The sequence below is a fragment of the Eubalaena glacialis genome, chromosome 2, assembly GCF_028564815.1.
Source record: "Eubalaena glacialis isolate mEubGla1 chromosome 2, mEubGla1.1.hap2.+ XY, whole genome shotgun sequence".
In the NCBI taxonomy this organism is placed as follows: Eukaryota; Metazoa; Chordata; class Mammalia; order Artiodactyla; family Balaenidae; genus Eubalaena; species Eubalaena glacialis.
Genome location: NC_083717.1, coordinates 80,015,454 through 80,034,093, shown reverse-complemented (window position 1 = coordinate 80,034,093; position 18,640 = coordinate 80,015,454). Strand labels below are relative to the sequence as shown.

The 18,640-nt window shown below is 37.6% G+C and overlaps 1 protein-coding gene across 4 annotated transcripts in view; it reads right to left on the bottom strand.

The window, feature by feature from the left end:
* Positions 1–463: 463 nt before the first annotated feature.
* DNAAF4 (dynein axonemal assembly factor 4) overlaps positions 464–18,640 on the bottom strand; it is a 79,282-nt gene continuing 61,105 nt past the window's right edge. For 3 of the 4 annotated variants that reach the window (XM_061180299.1, XM_061180300.1, XM_061180301.1), the window contains exons 7-9: positions 3,523–3,676; positions 2,224–2,329; positions 464–659 (exon numbers count right to left, since the gene is read on the bottom strand). In XM_061180299.1, the coding sequence (XP_061036282.1) occupies positions 550–659; positions 2,224–2,329; positions 3,523–3,676 (370 nt within the window). In that variant the 3' untranslated portion in view covers positions 464–549. The remainder of the gene's footprint in view (positions 660–2,223; positions 2,330–3,522; positions 3,677–18,640) is intronic. The other variant, XM_061180302.1, reaches the window with a different exon arrangement.

Genomic DNA, 18,640 nt, shown 5'->3' with positions numbered 1-18,640 from the left:
GTTGTTTTACTAGGGTAAACTGGTCTAACCTCAAACAACAGGTAGCGGAGCAGTATTTTTTTAAAAGAAGGTTCTGTGCATTTGGAAACTAAGTCAAAACATCAGTATTGATTATACCAAGGCCAATCATTCAGACAATTAAATAGAGTATTTAATACAAACAAAAATACTTTATAAACACAATCTTTTATTTTAAACTTCTCCGTGTTAAAAATGAATCAGTAAGTGTCCCGGTAATCACACCAACAAATATTTTGTTAGTTATAAGGGCAAGCTGAATTCAGTAACAAAAAAATATAATTAAATTATGTTGTAGTATGAAACAAATAATTAAAATAGATTATTCTTACTTTGATTTACTTATTCAAAAACCATTGAAATCAAACATTTCATTTTCTACAGATGTATAGTATTCTGCCCTGTACAGAACTAAAGAGAAAGTGATTCTGTATAATCAGCCATAATATGCACAGATTCCTAATGCCTCCAGTTATTTTTGTAAAACTTAGAACAATACCTAGTACAATACCTAGTTGCTTCTAGTAGTCATTAAGATTTTAGTTCTGTTCCTTGAATTATATTCCGAATCTTCTCAGCATCATTTTGTACAATTTTGTTGGATGGATCAATCTTAAGGGCAGCTTCATAATCCTGTAGGCCTATATTTATATAGCAATGATGATGAATAAAATATTTTATAAATACTTGTGTTATCTAAACAATATTTTTAAAAAATAAAAAGAATCATTAAATCCATGGTTCAGCACAAGCAACAGGTTTTAGTCAGATTCCCATTTTCACATACATGGTCTCTAAGAGACTGAAGAAATTTTTCAGTAATTTCAGAAATAATTATGATTTCATTCAAGATTCAGTAAGAAGCAGTTATTTTAAACTGAAATACAAATAAGCTAACAGCTTAAATTCATTAAAGCATGAATAGACTCAAAACTCATATATCAAAAGGACATTTTTATCACCTCAATGAAAAAGTAATAAATGTCATCTTATTTCAAAATTCTAGATTTTAAAAAATAATTTTGGTACACTCAATCCATACTTTATATAATTTATAGACTATAGTTTGTGCTCTCTTTTTTTTTTCTAATTATCCTATCTACAAAATTTCTTTGAGGAAAATTGGTTAAAAAGGAAAGCATTGTGGACTGGTTGTTAAAAATATATAACTGAATCTAAATCTTTAACAAAAATATCAGTGAGAAGAATTTCTAAGGAAACTTGAGTTCCAGGTGCTATTGATTTGCTATGCCACTTCAGGCAAATCACTTAACGTCTCTAAGTCTCCATTTTCTCATCTTTAAAATGAAGGGTCCTTTTAGCTCAAAAAAGTCTAGGATGCTGTAATTCCTAAAGAATGCTTATAGTGTTTCATTCCTGTCTTGATAATTTTTATCCTCATGAAGCTGGATAAGACTCTTAAAAAAAAGGATAGGCATATAAACCTAATTTGGATGCTTTGGTTAGAAAAATCTAAAAAGGCCAGAAACAAGCTTACAAACAAGTCAGAAATAATAAAACTTTATAAGCTAAAGCCAATTCCCTGGCAAGACATCATCAGGAATAGGCCTTTAGGCCTTGAATAAAGGGAAACTGAACAGGAATCTGGGTAGGGAAGTATGGGAGGAAGAGCACTGAAGATAAAACTCGGGGGCAACATGAGTAACTGCAAATAGTCCTTAATTACATTAAAAATGAAAAACAATAAAAATTAAATTAAATTAAAACAATAAAAATTAAATAAATATGGCTTGCATACACATGAGACTGAATTACAAACCTTAGTATGGTCTCACAAAAATAAGCAATTGATCATACATTGTGGTAGATCAGTTATTTCTGAGCTTATGAATGTATGTATGTATATATGTATGTATGTAGTGTCTGTGTGTCTGACCAAAGAAGCTCATTTTAAAATTTCCATTATATCTTAAGTGACTCATTTATCACACATCTTTCCACAAAAAAACTTGTCTTATACTACAGCATCTCCAGAGACCTAGGGAGATGTTTATATCTTGTGTTAATTCCCTTCTACAACAATGATTTTTAAAAATATTTCAAACCATCTTTCGTTTTGTCAGATAAATTGCAAAGAATAAATTAAATGCTAAAAGTATAAAATAATGGAGTCATCTTGAATAATGGCAATGACTTTTTTTTAGAGTATAACTTGGAATTTAAAACATTTCTGTCATTTCTTACCTTCTACATACAATTCTAGTTGACAGAATGCTGTCCCACGTCGTACATGTGCCTTCATTCTTGCATTAGCATTGTCTGCAACAGGTGGTGTCAATAATTCTAGTGCCTTACAAAAAGAAAAAAAAATAGGGAAAAATATAATTTCCTAATTTAAACTTGAGCAAAAACATGATAAAACTCAACTTTAAAACAAGCCTCAAGCCCTCACCCACCTAAATTTTTGGCTTAACTAGGACAAGAATTTATCAAATACATACATTTATGTTGAACAATTTTAGGACTTGTTCAATTGTTCCTATATGAGATTCATACCCTCGCCCCCAAACTTATGATTTAGTTTATCATTTGAAACCTCTACAGCTTTACCTTTACTAGCAGGGATGATTAAATAGCATTAATTTAATTAATGCTATTAATTATAGTATTATATATACTATATATAATGCTTCTATATTTAAATTTGGTGATTCAGTTTATTCATTCATTCAATAAATATTTGTTTGTGCCCGAAATTATGCTACTAAAAGGAAAACTGGATCATAAAAATATTGTCAGATCTTCAATAGCTTAATGAGATCAAAATATGAGGACTTGATTGTTTCCTCCGTATCCTCAATCTCAAGGAGACACATAAGAGATTTTGCATGTGATTTCCCTTAAAACAAGTTACTTTGATATGGGGAAAAAAAAAAAGAAAAAACTAGAAGTTTAAGATAATGACATGATATTCATAATGGAAATGAGAATATACTAAGTTACTCTGAAAATGGAAAAATGATCATGGAGATATCCTTTTACTGTGCAAGCAGTAGTGACACCAAGTGTTCTTCTATCTCGCATTAAGTCTGCAAAACTTTAATAAGAAAAAAGGTGAGCACAAACTGACAACCATTTACTAATTTCCTTCTGAACTTCAACTGATACACCAGGGCAATTGATAGGGGATCGCTAATCTAATTTGAAGTCTCAAGAAACACTAGTTCCTTGTCCATTAAAAAAAATTCTTTTTTGGGGGAATTCCCTGGGGGTCCATTGGTTAGGACTCTGTGCTTCCAATGCAGGGGACACAGGTTCGATCCCTAGTTGGGGAACTAAGATCCTGCAAGCCACGTGGCACGGCCAAAAAAAAAAAAAAAATTTTTTTTTTTTCAGTAGAAAGATGTAATAAGCAAGATTCTTAAAATCCTTGCATCTCACTTATTCAAATTTAACTGACAAAAGATAAGGGCATCATTTAAACCAATAAATAGGAGCATAACAATTTTAAAGCACCATATATAAATAAATAGATACACATACCTTAGAAGAATCTTCTATGGCCTTGTGTAAGTTTTTCAGTTTTAGATGGCAAGCAGCCCGATTCAAATACAGTAGTGGAATCTTATTATTTAGTCTTATGGCTAAGTTGTATGCATTAATAGCTGCCAAATAGTTTTCTGTTGCAAACAATTTGCTAATGAGATGAAAACATAAAAGAAAAACAATGTAACACTAAAAGAGAAACACAGAAATAATATCTAATGATATTTGGCACAGGGGATGGATGGCTTCCTTTCTTTCCATTCCTTGTAAAATGGACATTGCGGGTGGCACTAAGCCCACCTATCCTCCATACATCAGCATGTAATCTGAACGGGACTGACCTCACCTCCACCTCCAAGGGTAGCCAATCAGTAGCTTCAGCCAATAGGCATATTTCCATCCTCCTTGCTACAATGATTGACAAAGGGATGGATTTATGACCTAAACTGGTCTATTCAGAGTGAAGCCTGTGATTTGATTACCAAAGTTGGAGAACGAAAAATTGGGAAAACTCCCCCTGCTGGACACAAATGAAGAAAGCACATAAACCCAAATTGTTGCTGACCATTTTTAGTACTGTGGGAGGAGCTAGCACTAGAATAAAGTTGATACTATTGAATTATGAAAAGGATAAAAAGGCAGTTAAGCTGTTGGACCAAGCTTTACCCGAAATGTAACACACCTTTAGCTTTTTAGTTATATAAGCCAATAAATTCCTTTAAATATTAAGTCAGTTTAAATGGGGTTTCTCAGTTACTTGCAAAACAAAAGCATCCTAATAAATACACTCTTTCAGTTCAAACCTTCCAAAATTCTCTTCAAATAAAGAGACGTACATAATTAAAGGATGTATTTAAAACATAAAGTTTCTTTTTTGTTTTTCATGTACAATTCCTGGTATTTCGAAAAATGCATAAACATAAGGAAAATAGAAAATACTTTGCCAAATATAAAAGTGCCATATAAACAACACTTTCTATTCATTTCCAGTCGATTGTACTGTACACTTTACAATTCTAGAACAATAAACACGATGACTTCAAAAGTAGACCCATAAAAGGAGCCAGCAAATCATGAATAAAAGGTAAAATGACACCACTGTGACATCGAACCTAAGCCTGACTCAAGTTTAAAATAACTTCCACAAACTAGAAAAGCTAATTCTGTGGGAAGAGTTTACCTTTCTGAAATGTCTCGTTTCAGCTAGGATGTTTCTGACTGCAAGTAACAGAACCTCAACTCAAACTGGTGTAAACAAGGAAGGAAATAGATCACCTCACATTAAACAAGTTCAGGGGGAAAGGCTCCATGCCCAATATGACCAGCGGAACAAGGATCTTATCAAGGCCTCAGGTTCCTTCCATTTCTCCACCCTACTGGACTCAGCAGCTACTTCATCCTGGAGCTGGTTTTCCTCATGCATAGTTCAAGGTGCCACATTCAGGCACAATATTCATTAGAAGAAAATGGGACAGTATTTTCTGGTATATGCTCCTTGAGAGCTAGAAAACCTTGCCCAGAAATCTCCCAGTTCACTTCCTTTCCCATCTCACTGACCAAAAATATCTACCCTTAAAAAATATTTTGCCTTAAAAAACCCACCAGTTTCTCCTGTTCTCAATCCTTCTACCCATTCTCTCTCTCTCCAGTTTCACTCCTCAATGCTATATACTGCTGTTTGGGAACTTTTAAAAAAATTCAACAATATGACCATCTGTGCATGTTAATAAATATAGAGATCTACTATTTTTACAGAGATTTTTACAGACCACTCTCTCATTTGTGCAAGGATTTCTAAAACCAGTCTCCTCCTACTGATAGACACTTAGGTGTTTTGTTTCCCAATACTTAGCTTTTATAAACAATATTATAATACACATTACTGCACATATACGTAAAACACACACACACACCAGCAGTGTAATGAAAGTAATCCTGATTTGTTGCAGTCAATCAGAATTTATAGCTGAACTTGGGATAGGGTCCCCACCCTAAATCACATAGGCAAGGTCTACACACCTAAACAAAATAGGGACTCCGCCAACAAGGATAAAAGGAGACGATAAATGTTGGCTAGATAACCAATTGTGTCTACTACAAACCTTCTTTTTAAATTAATTTAATTTTAATTTTAAAATCTACCATTTTAACCATTTTTTTTTTTTTCATTTTAACCATTTTTAAGTGTACAGCTTAGCGGCATTAAATACATACACACTTTACACACTTTTGTACAACCATCAGCACCATCCATATCTAGAACTTTCTCATCTTACCAAAATGAAACTCTATACCTATTGAACAATAACTCCCCATTCCCTCCTACCTTTGACAACCACCATTCTTTTTCTGTCTCTGTGAGTTTGACTACTCTAGGTACCTCATATAAGTGGAGTCATATAAGGACAATATTTGTCCTTTTGTGCCTAGCTTATTTTACTTAGCATAATGTCTTCAAGGTTCATCATGTTGTAGCACGTGACAATATTTTCTTCCTTTCTAAGGTTGAATAATAGTCTACTGTATGGATATATCACATTTGTTTATTCATTTATCCATCAATAGACCCTTGGGTTGCTTTCACCTTTTGGCTATTGTGAATAACGCTGCTATAAACATGGGTGTACAAATATCTGTTTGTGTCCCTGCTTTCAATACTTTTGTGTGTATATCTAGACATAGAACTGCTGGATCATATGGGAATTCTTTTTTTTTGGTCATGCTGCACAGCATGCAGGATCTTAGTTCCCTAACCAGGGTTCGAACCCATGCCCCCTGCAGTGGAAGCACGGAATCCTAACCACTGGATTGCCAGGGAATTCCCTCATATGGTAATTCTATTTTTAACTTTTTGAGGAGCCTCCATACTGTTTTCTCTACTGTGCACCACCATTTTACATTCCCACCAACAGTGTTCAAGGGTTCCAATTTTTCTACAACCTCACCAACACTTGTTATTTTCTGGGGTTTTTTTTGTTGTTTGTTTGTTTTTTAATAATAGCCATCCTTCTGTGTGTGAAGTAGTATCTCATTGTGCTTTTCATTTGCATTTTCTGAATGATTAGTGGTGTTCGGCATCTTTGCACGTGCTTATTAGCCATGTGCATATCTTTGAAGAAAGGTCTATTTAAGTCCTTTGCACATTTTTTAATCAGGCTGTTTATTTTTTGCTGTTGAGTTGTAGAAGTTCTTTATATGTACTCTGATATTAACCTTTTTCAGATATATGATTAGCAAATATTTTCTCTATTCCATGGGTTGTCTTTTCACTCTGTTGACAGCATCTTTGATGCACAAAAGTTTTTAATTTTGATGCATTCCAAAATAACCATTTTTTCTTTTGTTGCCTGTGCTTTTGATGTCACATCCAAGAAGTATTGCCAAATCCAATGTCATGAAGAACCCTATGTTTTCCCCTAAGAGTTTTATAGTTTTAGCTCTTATGTTTAGGTGTTTGATCCATTTTGAGTTAATTTTTATATATGGTGTTAGGTAAGGGTTCAAATTCATTCTTTGGAATAAAGACTGAAAATGGAATAAAAACTGGATATCCAGTTTTTCCAACACCATTTGTTGAAAAACAACATCCTTTCTCCATTAAATAGTCTTAGCACCCTTGTTGAAAATCATTTGACCATATGATTTTCATATGTGAAGGTTGTTTCTGGGCTATCTATTCCACTGGTCTATATCTATATAAACCTTATATTAATACATTCATTTGGAGTTCCATTTTTCATCTTTAACATAAGTTTACAGTTTTATAATGTAACAGTTTTATCAGAAAAATTCTCCCAGATTCTAAGGGAAGAAGAACTTACAATGAGCAGTATTAAAAGAACCAGTGTAGGATGTAGGAAACAAACTTATGGTTACCAGGAGGGAAAAGGGGGGAGAGGGATAAACTGGGAGATTGGGATTGACATATACACACTACTATATATAAAACAGATAACTAATAAGGACCTACTGTACAACACAGGGAACTCTACTCAACACTCTGTAATGATCTATATGGGAAAAGAATCTAAAAAAGAGTGCATATATGTATATGTATAACAGATTCACTTTGCTGTACACCTGAAACTAACACAACATTATAAATCAACTATACGCCAATAAAAATTTTTAAAAATAACAGCCACTGTAGGAGGCATAAGAGCAAGAAATATGAAGTATTAAACATTTTTAATGTTTACATATATATTAAAATATAAATCCAAATGAACATTACATTCTTTAAAGTTCAATACCAGTACAAACAACCAATAAAGCATAATTTGCTTTATGGCTTTCAGAATGGTTCTGAACTCAGAAATAGCTGAATTTCAAAAGGAAAGGGAAAAAAAATTAAACCTCTGCCCTAAGGGTAGTAGCCTTTGAACACCAAATTTAAACAGAGAAGCTAATAACCAGGAAGTCTCGCCTGATGGCTCCAAATAAAGCAATGCCAGTGAAAAGAATTATGCAAAAGTACTCATTCAAAACACATTGAGTCCTTATGGTACTGACTGTACAGAAAGAACAAAAGAGACGTGGACAATTGCGAACACTCCTGTCATTTTTATGATGATTGATTGGTTTGACTTTGTAAAGAAAGAAACATTCTGATTGGCAATGGCCAAAAGAGCCAAACATTTTGAGCAACGGTTCAGCATAGGAGAAGTTACAAGAAGCAGGAGTGATAAGAAAGAAGCAATGTGGAGGGAAGTAAAGAAAGGGGCAGAAAAGAGTTAAGAGAAATCAAAAGCAGTGGGGCTTATATTGATACTAGGTATAAAATAGATAACTAATGAGAACATACTGTATAGCACAGGGAACTCTACTTAATGCACTGTGGTGACCTAAATGGGAAGGAAATCCAAAAAAGAGGGGATATATGTATATGTATGGCTGATTCACTTTGCCGTACAGTAGAAACTAACACAACATTGTAAAGCAACTATACTCCAATAAAAATTAATTTAAAAAAAAAAGAAATGACTAAAGGAAGCAAGATGTAGAATTTGTACCTTGATAGTACTGTTCTTTGTATACTGAGATGTTACAGATTATATGTCACACCGTCATTGTATACATAGTAAGAGAAAATCTGCCAGTTAAACTATAACAATGTTTGCTTATTTAAAAAAAAAAAAGCAGTGGGGCTTAGAAACAGCAATGGAGGCAGAGAGTAACACATATTCCAATACAAGACACAACAGCTCTGTTTTGTGGGTAATAAGGACTCCAACAGCCACCTACCCCTCAAAAGACTTTTAAGGTCCTTGTTTCTTTCAGCATCTTATGTGGGTAGAAAACATTCTTGGTATCTCAAGAGCTTCTAAAACTGAGTATTAGTGCACCTTAGTGAAGGAACATCAACCAGTACAATTTAGCACTCAGGATGGAAGGAGGAAAAGGATACTGCATACAAAATAAAATGACAAGTTAGGCCATAATAGGGACTGTACTGCAACAGAATATTATGGCCTGTAAAATACATACAATCAACAAACAAAATTATAATTATGTCAAAGAAGTCATCTTAGAATATGGCTTCTAAACTTTTTTAAGTCAGGCAAAAGGCAGCAGCATAAGAAAACTGTCTTATCTCCATAAACAAATAAAGTTGTAAAAAATGCAGCAGAGCAACAAGGCAGATTTGGCAGATCTGTTCTGAAAGTAGGCAAGTACAAGTAAATACTGGGAGACAATTCTCCATAGGTCTTTTACCCTGCGTGTCATATGTCAGATGCACTGACAGCTTCTGTTTGGGACTATCTTTTCAAAGATGTTTGCATAGTGCACAGCCTTGGAAGATAGAGATAGTGTCTCTCTGGGGCAAAGAATAGATTTGTTCACTGCTCAGTATAATAAAGATATTATCACCGTGTGAGGCAAAAGTTGGACAGGTTTGCTTATAATCCTCTATAAAAAGCTGTGTTCCTTAAGCTTGGCCTGCTCAGCTATGGTACAAAACCTACTGTATGTACAGCATCCACCTGGGTTCCCCTCTGCATTGGCCCCATGGGACTTTAGGGGCAGAGGGAACCAACATGAAGGTCATTCTGTTTGATGTGCCTTGAATAGTGAAGTCCTTTCTCTTTGACTCACGAGTCTCCTGACTTCTGTCAGCACCTATGAAACTGTGGTAGGCTAACTGTTCACAGTTCTTGCCAGGGAATGGATCCAAACCAAAGTGTTAGAAAGAAATTCACTCTGGCAAGTAGAACTGTATGCTGTGTTGGGAGAAGATGGTAACAGGTGGTTAACAATCAGTATCAAAAAGTCCAACATGAAGTAAAAGGACATCCAGACAGGCAGATAGAATCCAGCTACAGAAAATTCACAAACAGCAAGCAAACAGAAATTCAGACTGGCACAAGTTGGTACTAGGTTAGTCAGTCATCAAATAGCTGGCTCCCACACACAAAGCTGGGGTTCAGAAGAGAATTAACTTGGGTGGAAAGAGAATAAGCAAAAGCAAAGCAGAGCCTCAGTCTTAAAAGGACCGGAGTATTGGGCAGGCTATAAAATCTGACACTTAGGCCAAGAGAAAAAAAAAGAAAATTCAGACACTAGAACTAATGTAGGTAATTTTATGTAACAACAGTAATATGATGCTGGGTGCTAGACTGTAGAATTGTATATCCTTAATTTCCTCCTATCTAACATTACAATTTTCTGTAGAGAGTGAGGTATGCAGATGGCATCCAAGTGGTCCTAATGTGGGGGAAGAAGGAACTTTCAGTCTGGGGTTAAGAGAGCATCCAAAAAGACGCATGCTAAAACTCAAGCACAAAGTAACATCAGTGGGACAGAACAACGATTCATCTAACCTTATATGATTATAAGTGACTGGAAGGGTAGCTATTATTTACAGATTCTGAGTCATGTAAGGCTGTTAAATAACAACACACCATGCGAATATATAAATTAGAGCACAGAAACTCTGTTTTATGTGAGATGTTCTCAGTAAAAAGCTATCTGGTACAATGTTAATTGCCAACGGTAAAATGTTCTCATGAGCAAATAAAATTACCTAAGCTTATAAATTTTCCTGAAAGGTAGAGTTGGCATTTAAAACTAAGACTTGGCAGAAGAATGCTAGGTAAAAAAAATGAAAACATTCTATGGCTTTTTCTAAGAGTCTGTTTTGAGTAGATACAATCCCATAAACAGTTTTCTCAAACTATTGCTCTTTTGGAAGGCTTGTCCACTTCTACCCACGGGTTTAAAAACAATAAAGGACAGTTGGACTGTTTTTGCCTGTGTAAATATAGAAGGCTAGCATGAAACAAAGCCTCTGGAGATGAAAGTATCTGAAAGTATTTTATCTTTTGGCTTAAATTCAACACTGGTTCTGAATGGGTTCTATTATGTCTGTTTCTGTCTTTTGTACTGCATTACATTGCCAGAGAGGATACATTTCTCTCTAATAATTAGTACCTTTCCTTTTATCTGTTTGTACTTGGCGCTATGATTAACTGTACTTTGTTTCTCTGGGTGTCACTAGTTACTAAGTTTTCTTCCATCTCTCCTCATTTTTAATTCTTTTCTTCTCCTATTTTGCTTCTCTTTCTTTCTTTCTTTCTTTATTTATGGCTGTGTTGGGTCTTCGTTTCTGTGCGAGGGCTTTCTCTAGTTGTGGCAAGCGGGGGCCACTCTTCATCGCGGTGCGCGGGCCTCTCACTGTCGCGGCCTCTCCCGCTGCGGAGCACAGGCTCCAGACTCGCAGGCTCAGTAATTGTGGCTCACGGGCCCAGTTGCTCCACAGCATGTGGGATCTTCCCAGACCAGGGCTCTGAACCCGTGTCCCCTGCATTGGCAGGCAGACTCTCAACCACTGCGCCACCAGGGAAGCCCGCTTCTCTTTCTTATTCTACCTAATTGGAGGCAGTGAGTCAAAATGGTACAAAAAACAACAGAGACTGAAGTGATTACAATCTACCAGTCACACCCGACTGCAACCAAGTACACTTTTGCACTAGGTTGCTGGCAATTCATTGCTTTTGCCAGCAGTCACACATACACACACACACACACACACACACACACACGTCTTTTGCTGTACTTGTCAAATTCCAACCTCAGCTCAATGATCTTATCTGCTCTTTCCACTCTTAAATCGAAATCACAGCATTAGTATATCAAAAATAAGACCAGACCAAACACTGCCTAAGACGTTTAGCCAGTCCCAGCACCAAAAACATCTTATGCCAAAGGACTTTCTAACCATCTCCATCAACCTGCTATCTTTGGGCTGATCAAAAAGGATGCTTCTTCTTTGTCCTCACATGAAAGTTCGTATTTGCTGGTCTTTCCTACTCTCATCCCCCTCTATTCCTTTGCACTTTCTTATTCCTGTTCTGCCATAATTGACTCCAACTCCCACCCCAATCCTTTCTTAATGCTCAAAATTTCCACACAATGCTTCTTAAAGTAAGCCTGGCTCTTTCCAGAGGGCAGCGCTATCTCTACCACTGTCTCTACGGAGGACCATCAGGGAAGGGGCTAGGACCATAGGACTTGGCATTTTCCAGACTCGCTTCTGCTAGTTCCAAGGTGTAATTCTCCCTTTATGAAAAAATCATCATCCTTTGGGACTCCTGACATCTTTACCCTATGGCCTTCCAGTCACTGTCATCTAACTGGCTTTTTAAAAGCATTATTCTCTTATTCATTGAGGGCTTTGAAACCTGGCTCCCAGCATCTGTCTCCATCCCAATTTATGCCATAATTCCAGAAGATTCTAAGGTTTATGTATATGACCCATTTATCAATTTAGCCTTGAAATACCTGGGACTCCTTAACTCAAATTACCTTCCCTTCAACTTCACTTTTGCTACCCACTCCCTGGGCCACATCTTGGACTTTGTCGTCACCTGAATTGTACTACTTCAGCGGTATCAAACTCTGGAATCCCAGCCACTGACCAGAACTTTCTATTCTGCAAACTTTCCCTTTATAGTCAACCTTCAACCTTACAGTGCCCTCTAATTTCTTAACTGCTCTGTTTTCTCTTAGTCCACTGGGCACCTCAGGGCATCTCTTCCTTTCTAACCCAGCCTAGATTTCATGGTTAAATATCCGAGCTATTTTTCCATGAGCAATCTGGTCCCTTGCACTACTAGTCTTCTGCTGTACTTGTCAGTCAAAATTCCAACCTTGGATCAATGATCTATTCTTAAATCCAAAACACTAAACACTATAGAAGATAAATCACATAGCTATACTGACTGGCATCTCTATGAATTCACGTTTTCTAATCTAGCAGAGCCCTCAACAGTACCCACCAAGCAATTATTGTTAGAAATGTATCTAGTTTCATACTTGCCTTCATTTTCTTTCCTTCCATCTCAGAAAATAAACTCTGTCTATTACAACTTAATCTTTCAATATTTTCTAGACCAAAGAAACCAATCCAACAGGAGAGCACCTTCAGCTATGCACACTTCAGTACTCTCAGGCTGCAAGGAAGAGCAATTCATGGTCACACCACTTGGGCTGCCTTCACAAAGGCTGAACAATGGGAACAAAAGGACAGGAAGAAGATGTTATTTATCTGTGAGAGGTGCACAGCACTATCTGAAACACAAGCTTCATAATCATATTGACCTGGGATTGAATCCTGGTTCTACTTATAAACTACCACCTGAGACAAGTTTCGTAACCTCTCTAGCCCTGTTCTACATTTATAAAATCGTAATAAAGATAATAATATCCAACTAGCTAGATTGCTAAAGGAATTAAAAGAGCTATTTTGTGCAAAGCTGCTAGCCTCTCAATAAACATTTGTTAAATGAGTGCAAAAGCAGTGGGTCCTAGCCAACTACAGTTGTGAGGATTTAATGAGATAGTATATGTGAAGCTCTTGTAACCTATCACAAGCTATGAACATAATAACTGTGATTATGACAATGGCAGCTTAAAGATAAGCAAACACAATTAAACAAATAATTTAGACTGGATACATCTGGGAGGCAGGGCAGGCAGAAGGCCAGCAGACTGGGTAAAAACCAAGGGGGGTTGGAGCTTCAAGATGGCGGAAGCGTAAGACGCGGAGATCACCTTCCTCTCCACAAATACATCAGAAATACATCTACATGTGGAACAACTCCTACAGAACACCTACTGAACGCTGGCAGAAGACCTCAGACCTCCCAAAAGGCAAGAAACTCCCCACGTACCTGGGTAGGGCAAAAGAAAAAAGAAAAAACAGAGACAAAAGAATAGGGACGGGACCTGCACCAGTGGGAGGGAGCTGTGAAGGAGGAAAGGTTTCCACACACTAGGAAGCCCTTTCGCGGGCGGAGACTGTGGGTGGTGGAGGGGGGAACTTCGGAGCCACGGAGGAGAGCGCAGCAACAGGGGAGCGGAGGGCAAAGTGGAGAGATTCCCTCACAGAGGATCGGTGCCGACCAGCACTCACCAGCCCGAGAGGCTTGTCTGCTCCCCCGCCGAGACGGGCGGGGGCTGGGAGCTGAGGCTCGGGCTTTGGACTGATCGCAGGGAGAGGACTGGGGTTGGCTGCGTGAACACAGCCTGAAGGGGTTAGCGCACCACAGCTAGCTGGGAGGGAGTCCGGGAAAATGTCTGGAGCTGCTGAAGAGGCAAGAGACTTTTTCTTGCCTCTTTGTTTCCTGGTGCGCGAGGAGAGAGGATTAAGAGCGCCGCTTAAAGGAGCTCCAGAGACGGGCGCGAGCCACGGCTATCAGCACGGACCCCAGAGACGGGCATAGGACGCTAAGGCTGCTGCTGCAGCCACCAAGTAGCCTGTGTGCAAACACAGGTCACTATCCACACCTTCCCCCCGGGAGCCTGTGCAGCCCGCCACTGCCAGGGTCCCGTGATCCAGGGACAACTTCCCCGGGAGAACGCACGGGGCGCCTCAGGCTGGTGCAAGTCACGCTGGCCTCTGCCGCTGCAGGCTCGCCCCGCATCCGTACCCCTCCCTCCCTCCAGCCTGAGTGAGCCAGAGACCCGGAAACAGCTGCTCCTTTAACCCCGTCCTGTCTGAGTGAAGAACAGATGCCCTCAGGAGACCTACACGCAGAGGCAGGTCCAAATCCAAAGCTGAACGCCGGGAGCTGTGCGAAAAAAGAAGAGAAAGGGAAATCTCTCCCAGCAGCCTCAGGAGCAGCGGATTAAATCTCCACAATCAACTTGATGTACCCTGCATCTGTGGAATACCTGAATAGACAACGAATCATCCCAAATTGAGGAGGTGGACTTTGGGAGCAAAGATATATATATATTTTTTTCCCTTTTTCTCTTATTGTGAGTGTGTATGTGTACGCTTCTGTGTGTGATTTTGTCTGTATAGCTTTGCTTTTACCATTTTTCCTAGGGTTCTGTCTGTCCGTTTTTTGGGGGTTTTTTTACTTTTAAAAAATTTTTTCTTAATAATTATTTTTTATTTTAATAACTTTATTTTATTTTATTTTACTTTATTTTATTTAATTTTATCTTCTTCTTTCTTTCTTTCTATTTTTTCTCCCTTTTATTCTAAGCCGTGTGGATGAAAGGCTCTTGGTGCTCCAGCCAGGCGTCAGGGCTGTGCCTCTGAGGTGGGAGAGCCAAGTTCAGGACACTGGTCCACAAGAGACCTCCCAGCTCCATGTAATATCAAACAGCGAAAATCTCCCAGATATCTCCATCTCAAGGCCAAGACCCAGCTTCACTCAATGACCAGCAAGCTACAGTGCTAGACACCCCGTGCCAAACAACTAGCAAGACAGGAACACAACCCCATCCATTAGCAGAAAGGCTGAATAAAATCATAATAAGGCCACAGACACCCCAAAACACATCACCAGACGTGGACCTGCCCACCAGAAAGACAAGATCTAGCCTCATCCACCAGAACACAGGCACTAGTCCCCTCCACCAGGAAGCCTACACAACCCACTGAACCAACCTTAGCCACTGGGGACAGACACCAAAAACAACAGGAACTACGAACCTGCAGCCTGCGAAAAGGAGACCCAAAACACAGTAAGTTAAGCAAAATGATAAGACAGAAAAACACACAGCAGATGAAGGAGCGAGGCAAACACCCACCAGACCTAACAAATGAAGAGGAAATAGGCAGTCTACCTGAAAAAGAATTCAGAATAATGATAGTAAACATGATCCAAAATCTTGGAAATAGAATACAGAAAATACAAGAAACGTTTAACAAGGACCTAGAAGAACTAAAGAGCAAACAAACAGTGATGAACAACACAATAAATGAAATTAAAAATTCTCTAGAAGGGATCAATAGCAGAATAACTGAGGCAGAAGAACGGATAAGTGACCTGGAAGATAATATAGTGGAAATAACTACTGCAGAGCAGAATAAAGAAAAAAGAATGAAAAGAATTGAGGACAGTCTCGGAGACCTCTGAGACAATATTAAACGCACCAACAATCGAATTATAGGGGTCCCAGAAAAAGAAGAGAAAAAGAAAGGGACTGAGAAAATATTTGAAGAGATTATAGTTGAAAACTTCCCTAATATGGGAGAGGAAATAGTTAATCAAGTCCAGGAAGCACAGAGAGTCCCATACCGGACAAATCCAAGGAGAAACACGCCAAGACACATATTAATCAAACTATCAAAAATTAAATACAAAGAAAAAATATTAAAAGTAGCAAGGGAAAAACAACAAATAACACACAAGGGAATCCCCATAAGGTTAACAGCTGATCTTTCAGCAGAAACTCTGCAAGCCAGAAGGGAGTAGCAGGACATATTTAAAGTGATGCAGGAGAAAAACCTCCAACCAAGATTACTCTACCTAGCAAGGATCTCATTCACATTTGATGGAGAAATTAAAACCTTTACAGACAAGCAAAAGCTAAGAGAATTCAGCACCATCAAACCAGCTTTACAACAAATGCTAAAGGAACTTCTCTAGGCAGGAAACACAAGAGAAGGAAAAGACCTACAATAACAAACCCAAAACAATTAAGAAAATGATAATAGGAACATACATATCAATAATTACCTTAGATGTAAATGGATTAAATGCTCCAACCAAAAGACATAGACTGGCTGAATGGATACAAAAACAAGACCCGTATATATGCTGTCTACAAGAGACCCACTTCAGACCTAGGGACACATACAGACTGATAGTGAGGGGATGGAAACAGATATTCCATGCAAATGGAAATCAAAAGAAAGCTGGAGTAGCAGTTCTCATATCAGACAAAATAGACCTTAAAATAAAGACTATTACAAGAGACAAAGAAGGACACTACATAATGATCAAGGGATCGATCCAAGAAGAAGATATAACAATTGTAAATATTTATGCACCCAACATAGGAGCACCTCAATACATAAGGCAAATACTAACAGCCATAAAAGGGGAAATCGACAGTAACACAATCATAGTAGGGGACTTTAACACCCCACTTTCACCAATGGACAGATCATCCAAAATGAAAATAAAGAAGGAAACACAAGCTTTAAATGATACATTAAACAAGATGGACTTAATTGATATTTATAGGACATTCCATCCAAAAACAACAGAATACACATTTTTCTCAAGTGCTCATGGAACATTCTCCAGGATAGATCATATCTTGGGTCACAAATCAAGCCTTGGTAAATTTTAAAAAATTGAAATCGTATCAAGTATCTTTTCCGACCACAACGCTATGAGACTAGATATTAATTACAGGAAAAAATCTGTAAAAAATACAAACACATGGAGGCTAAACAATACACTACTTAATAACCAAGAGATCACTGAAGAAATCAAAGAGGAAATCAAAAAATACCTAGAAACAAATGACGGTGAAAACATGATGACCCAAAACCTATGGGATGCAGCAAAAGCAGTTCTAAGAGGGAAGTTTATAGCAATACAATCCTACCTTAAGAAACAAGAAACATCTCAAATAAACAACCTAACCTTACACCTAAAGCAATTAGAGAAAGAAGAACAAAAAAACCCCAAAGTTAGCAGAAGGAAAGAAATTATAAAGATCAGATCAGAAATAAATGAAAAAGAAATGAAGGAAATGAGAGCAAAGATCAATAAAAGTAAAAGCTGGTTCTTTGAGAAGATAAACAAAATTTATAAACCACTAGCCAGACTCATCAAGAAAAAAAGGGAGAGGACTCAAATCAATAGAATTAGAAATGAAAAAGGAGAAGTAACAACTGACACTGCAGAAATACAAAGGATCATGAGAGATCACTACAAGCAACTCTATGCCAATAAAATGGACAACCTGGAAGAAATGGACAAATTCTTAGAAATGCACAACCTTCCGAGACTGAACCAGGAAGAAATAGAAAATATGAACAGACCAATCACAAGCACTGAAATTGAAACTGTGATTTAAAATCTTCCAACAAACAAAAGCCCAGGACCAGATGGCTTCACAGGTGAATTCTATGAAACATTTAGAGAAGAGCTAACACCTATCCTTCTCAAACTCTTACAAAATATAGCAGAGGGAGGAACACTCCCAAACTCATTCTACGAGGCCACCATCACCCTGATACCAAAACCAGACAAAGATATCACAAAGAAAGAAAACTACAGGCCAATATCACTGATGAACATAGATGCAAAAATCCTCAACAAAATACTAGCAAACAGAATCCAACAGCACATTAAAAGAATCATACACCATGATCATGTGGGGTTTATCCCAGGAATGCAAGGATTCTTCAATACACACAATCAATGTGATACACCATATTAACAAATTGAAGGAGAAAAACCATATGATCATCTCAATACATGCAGAGAAAGCTTTCGACAAAATTCAACACCCATTTATGATAAAAAAAAAACCCTCCAGAAAGTAGTCAGAGAGGGAACTTTCCTCAAAATAATAAAGGCCATATATGACAAACCCACAGCCAACATTGTCCTCAATGGTGAAAAACTGAAACCATTTCCACTAAGATCAGGAACAAGAGAAGGTTGCCCACTCTCACCACTATTATTCAACATAGTTTTGGAAGTGTTAGCCACAGCAATCAGAGAAGAAAAAGAAATAAAAGGAATCCAAATTGGAAATGAAGAAGTAAAGCTGTCACTGTTTGCAGATGACATGATACTATACATAGAGAATCCTAAAGATGCTACCAGAAAACTACTAGAGCTAATCAAAGGAT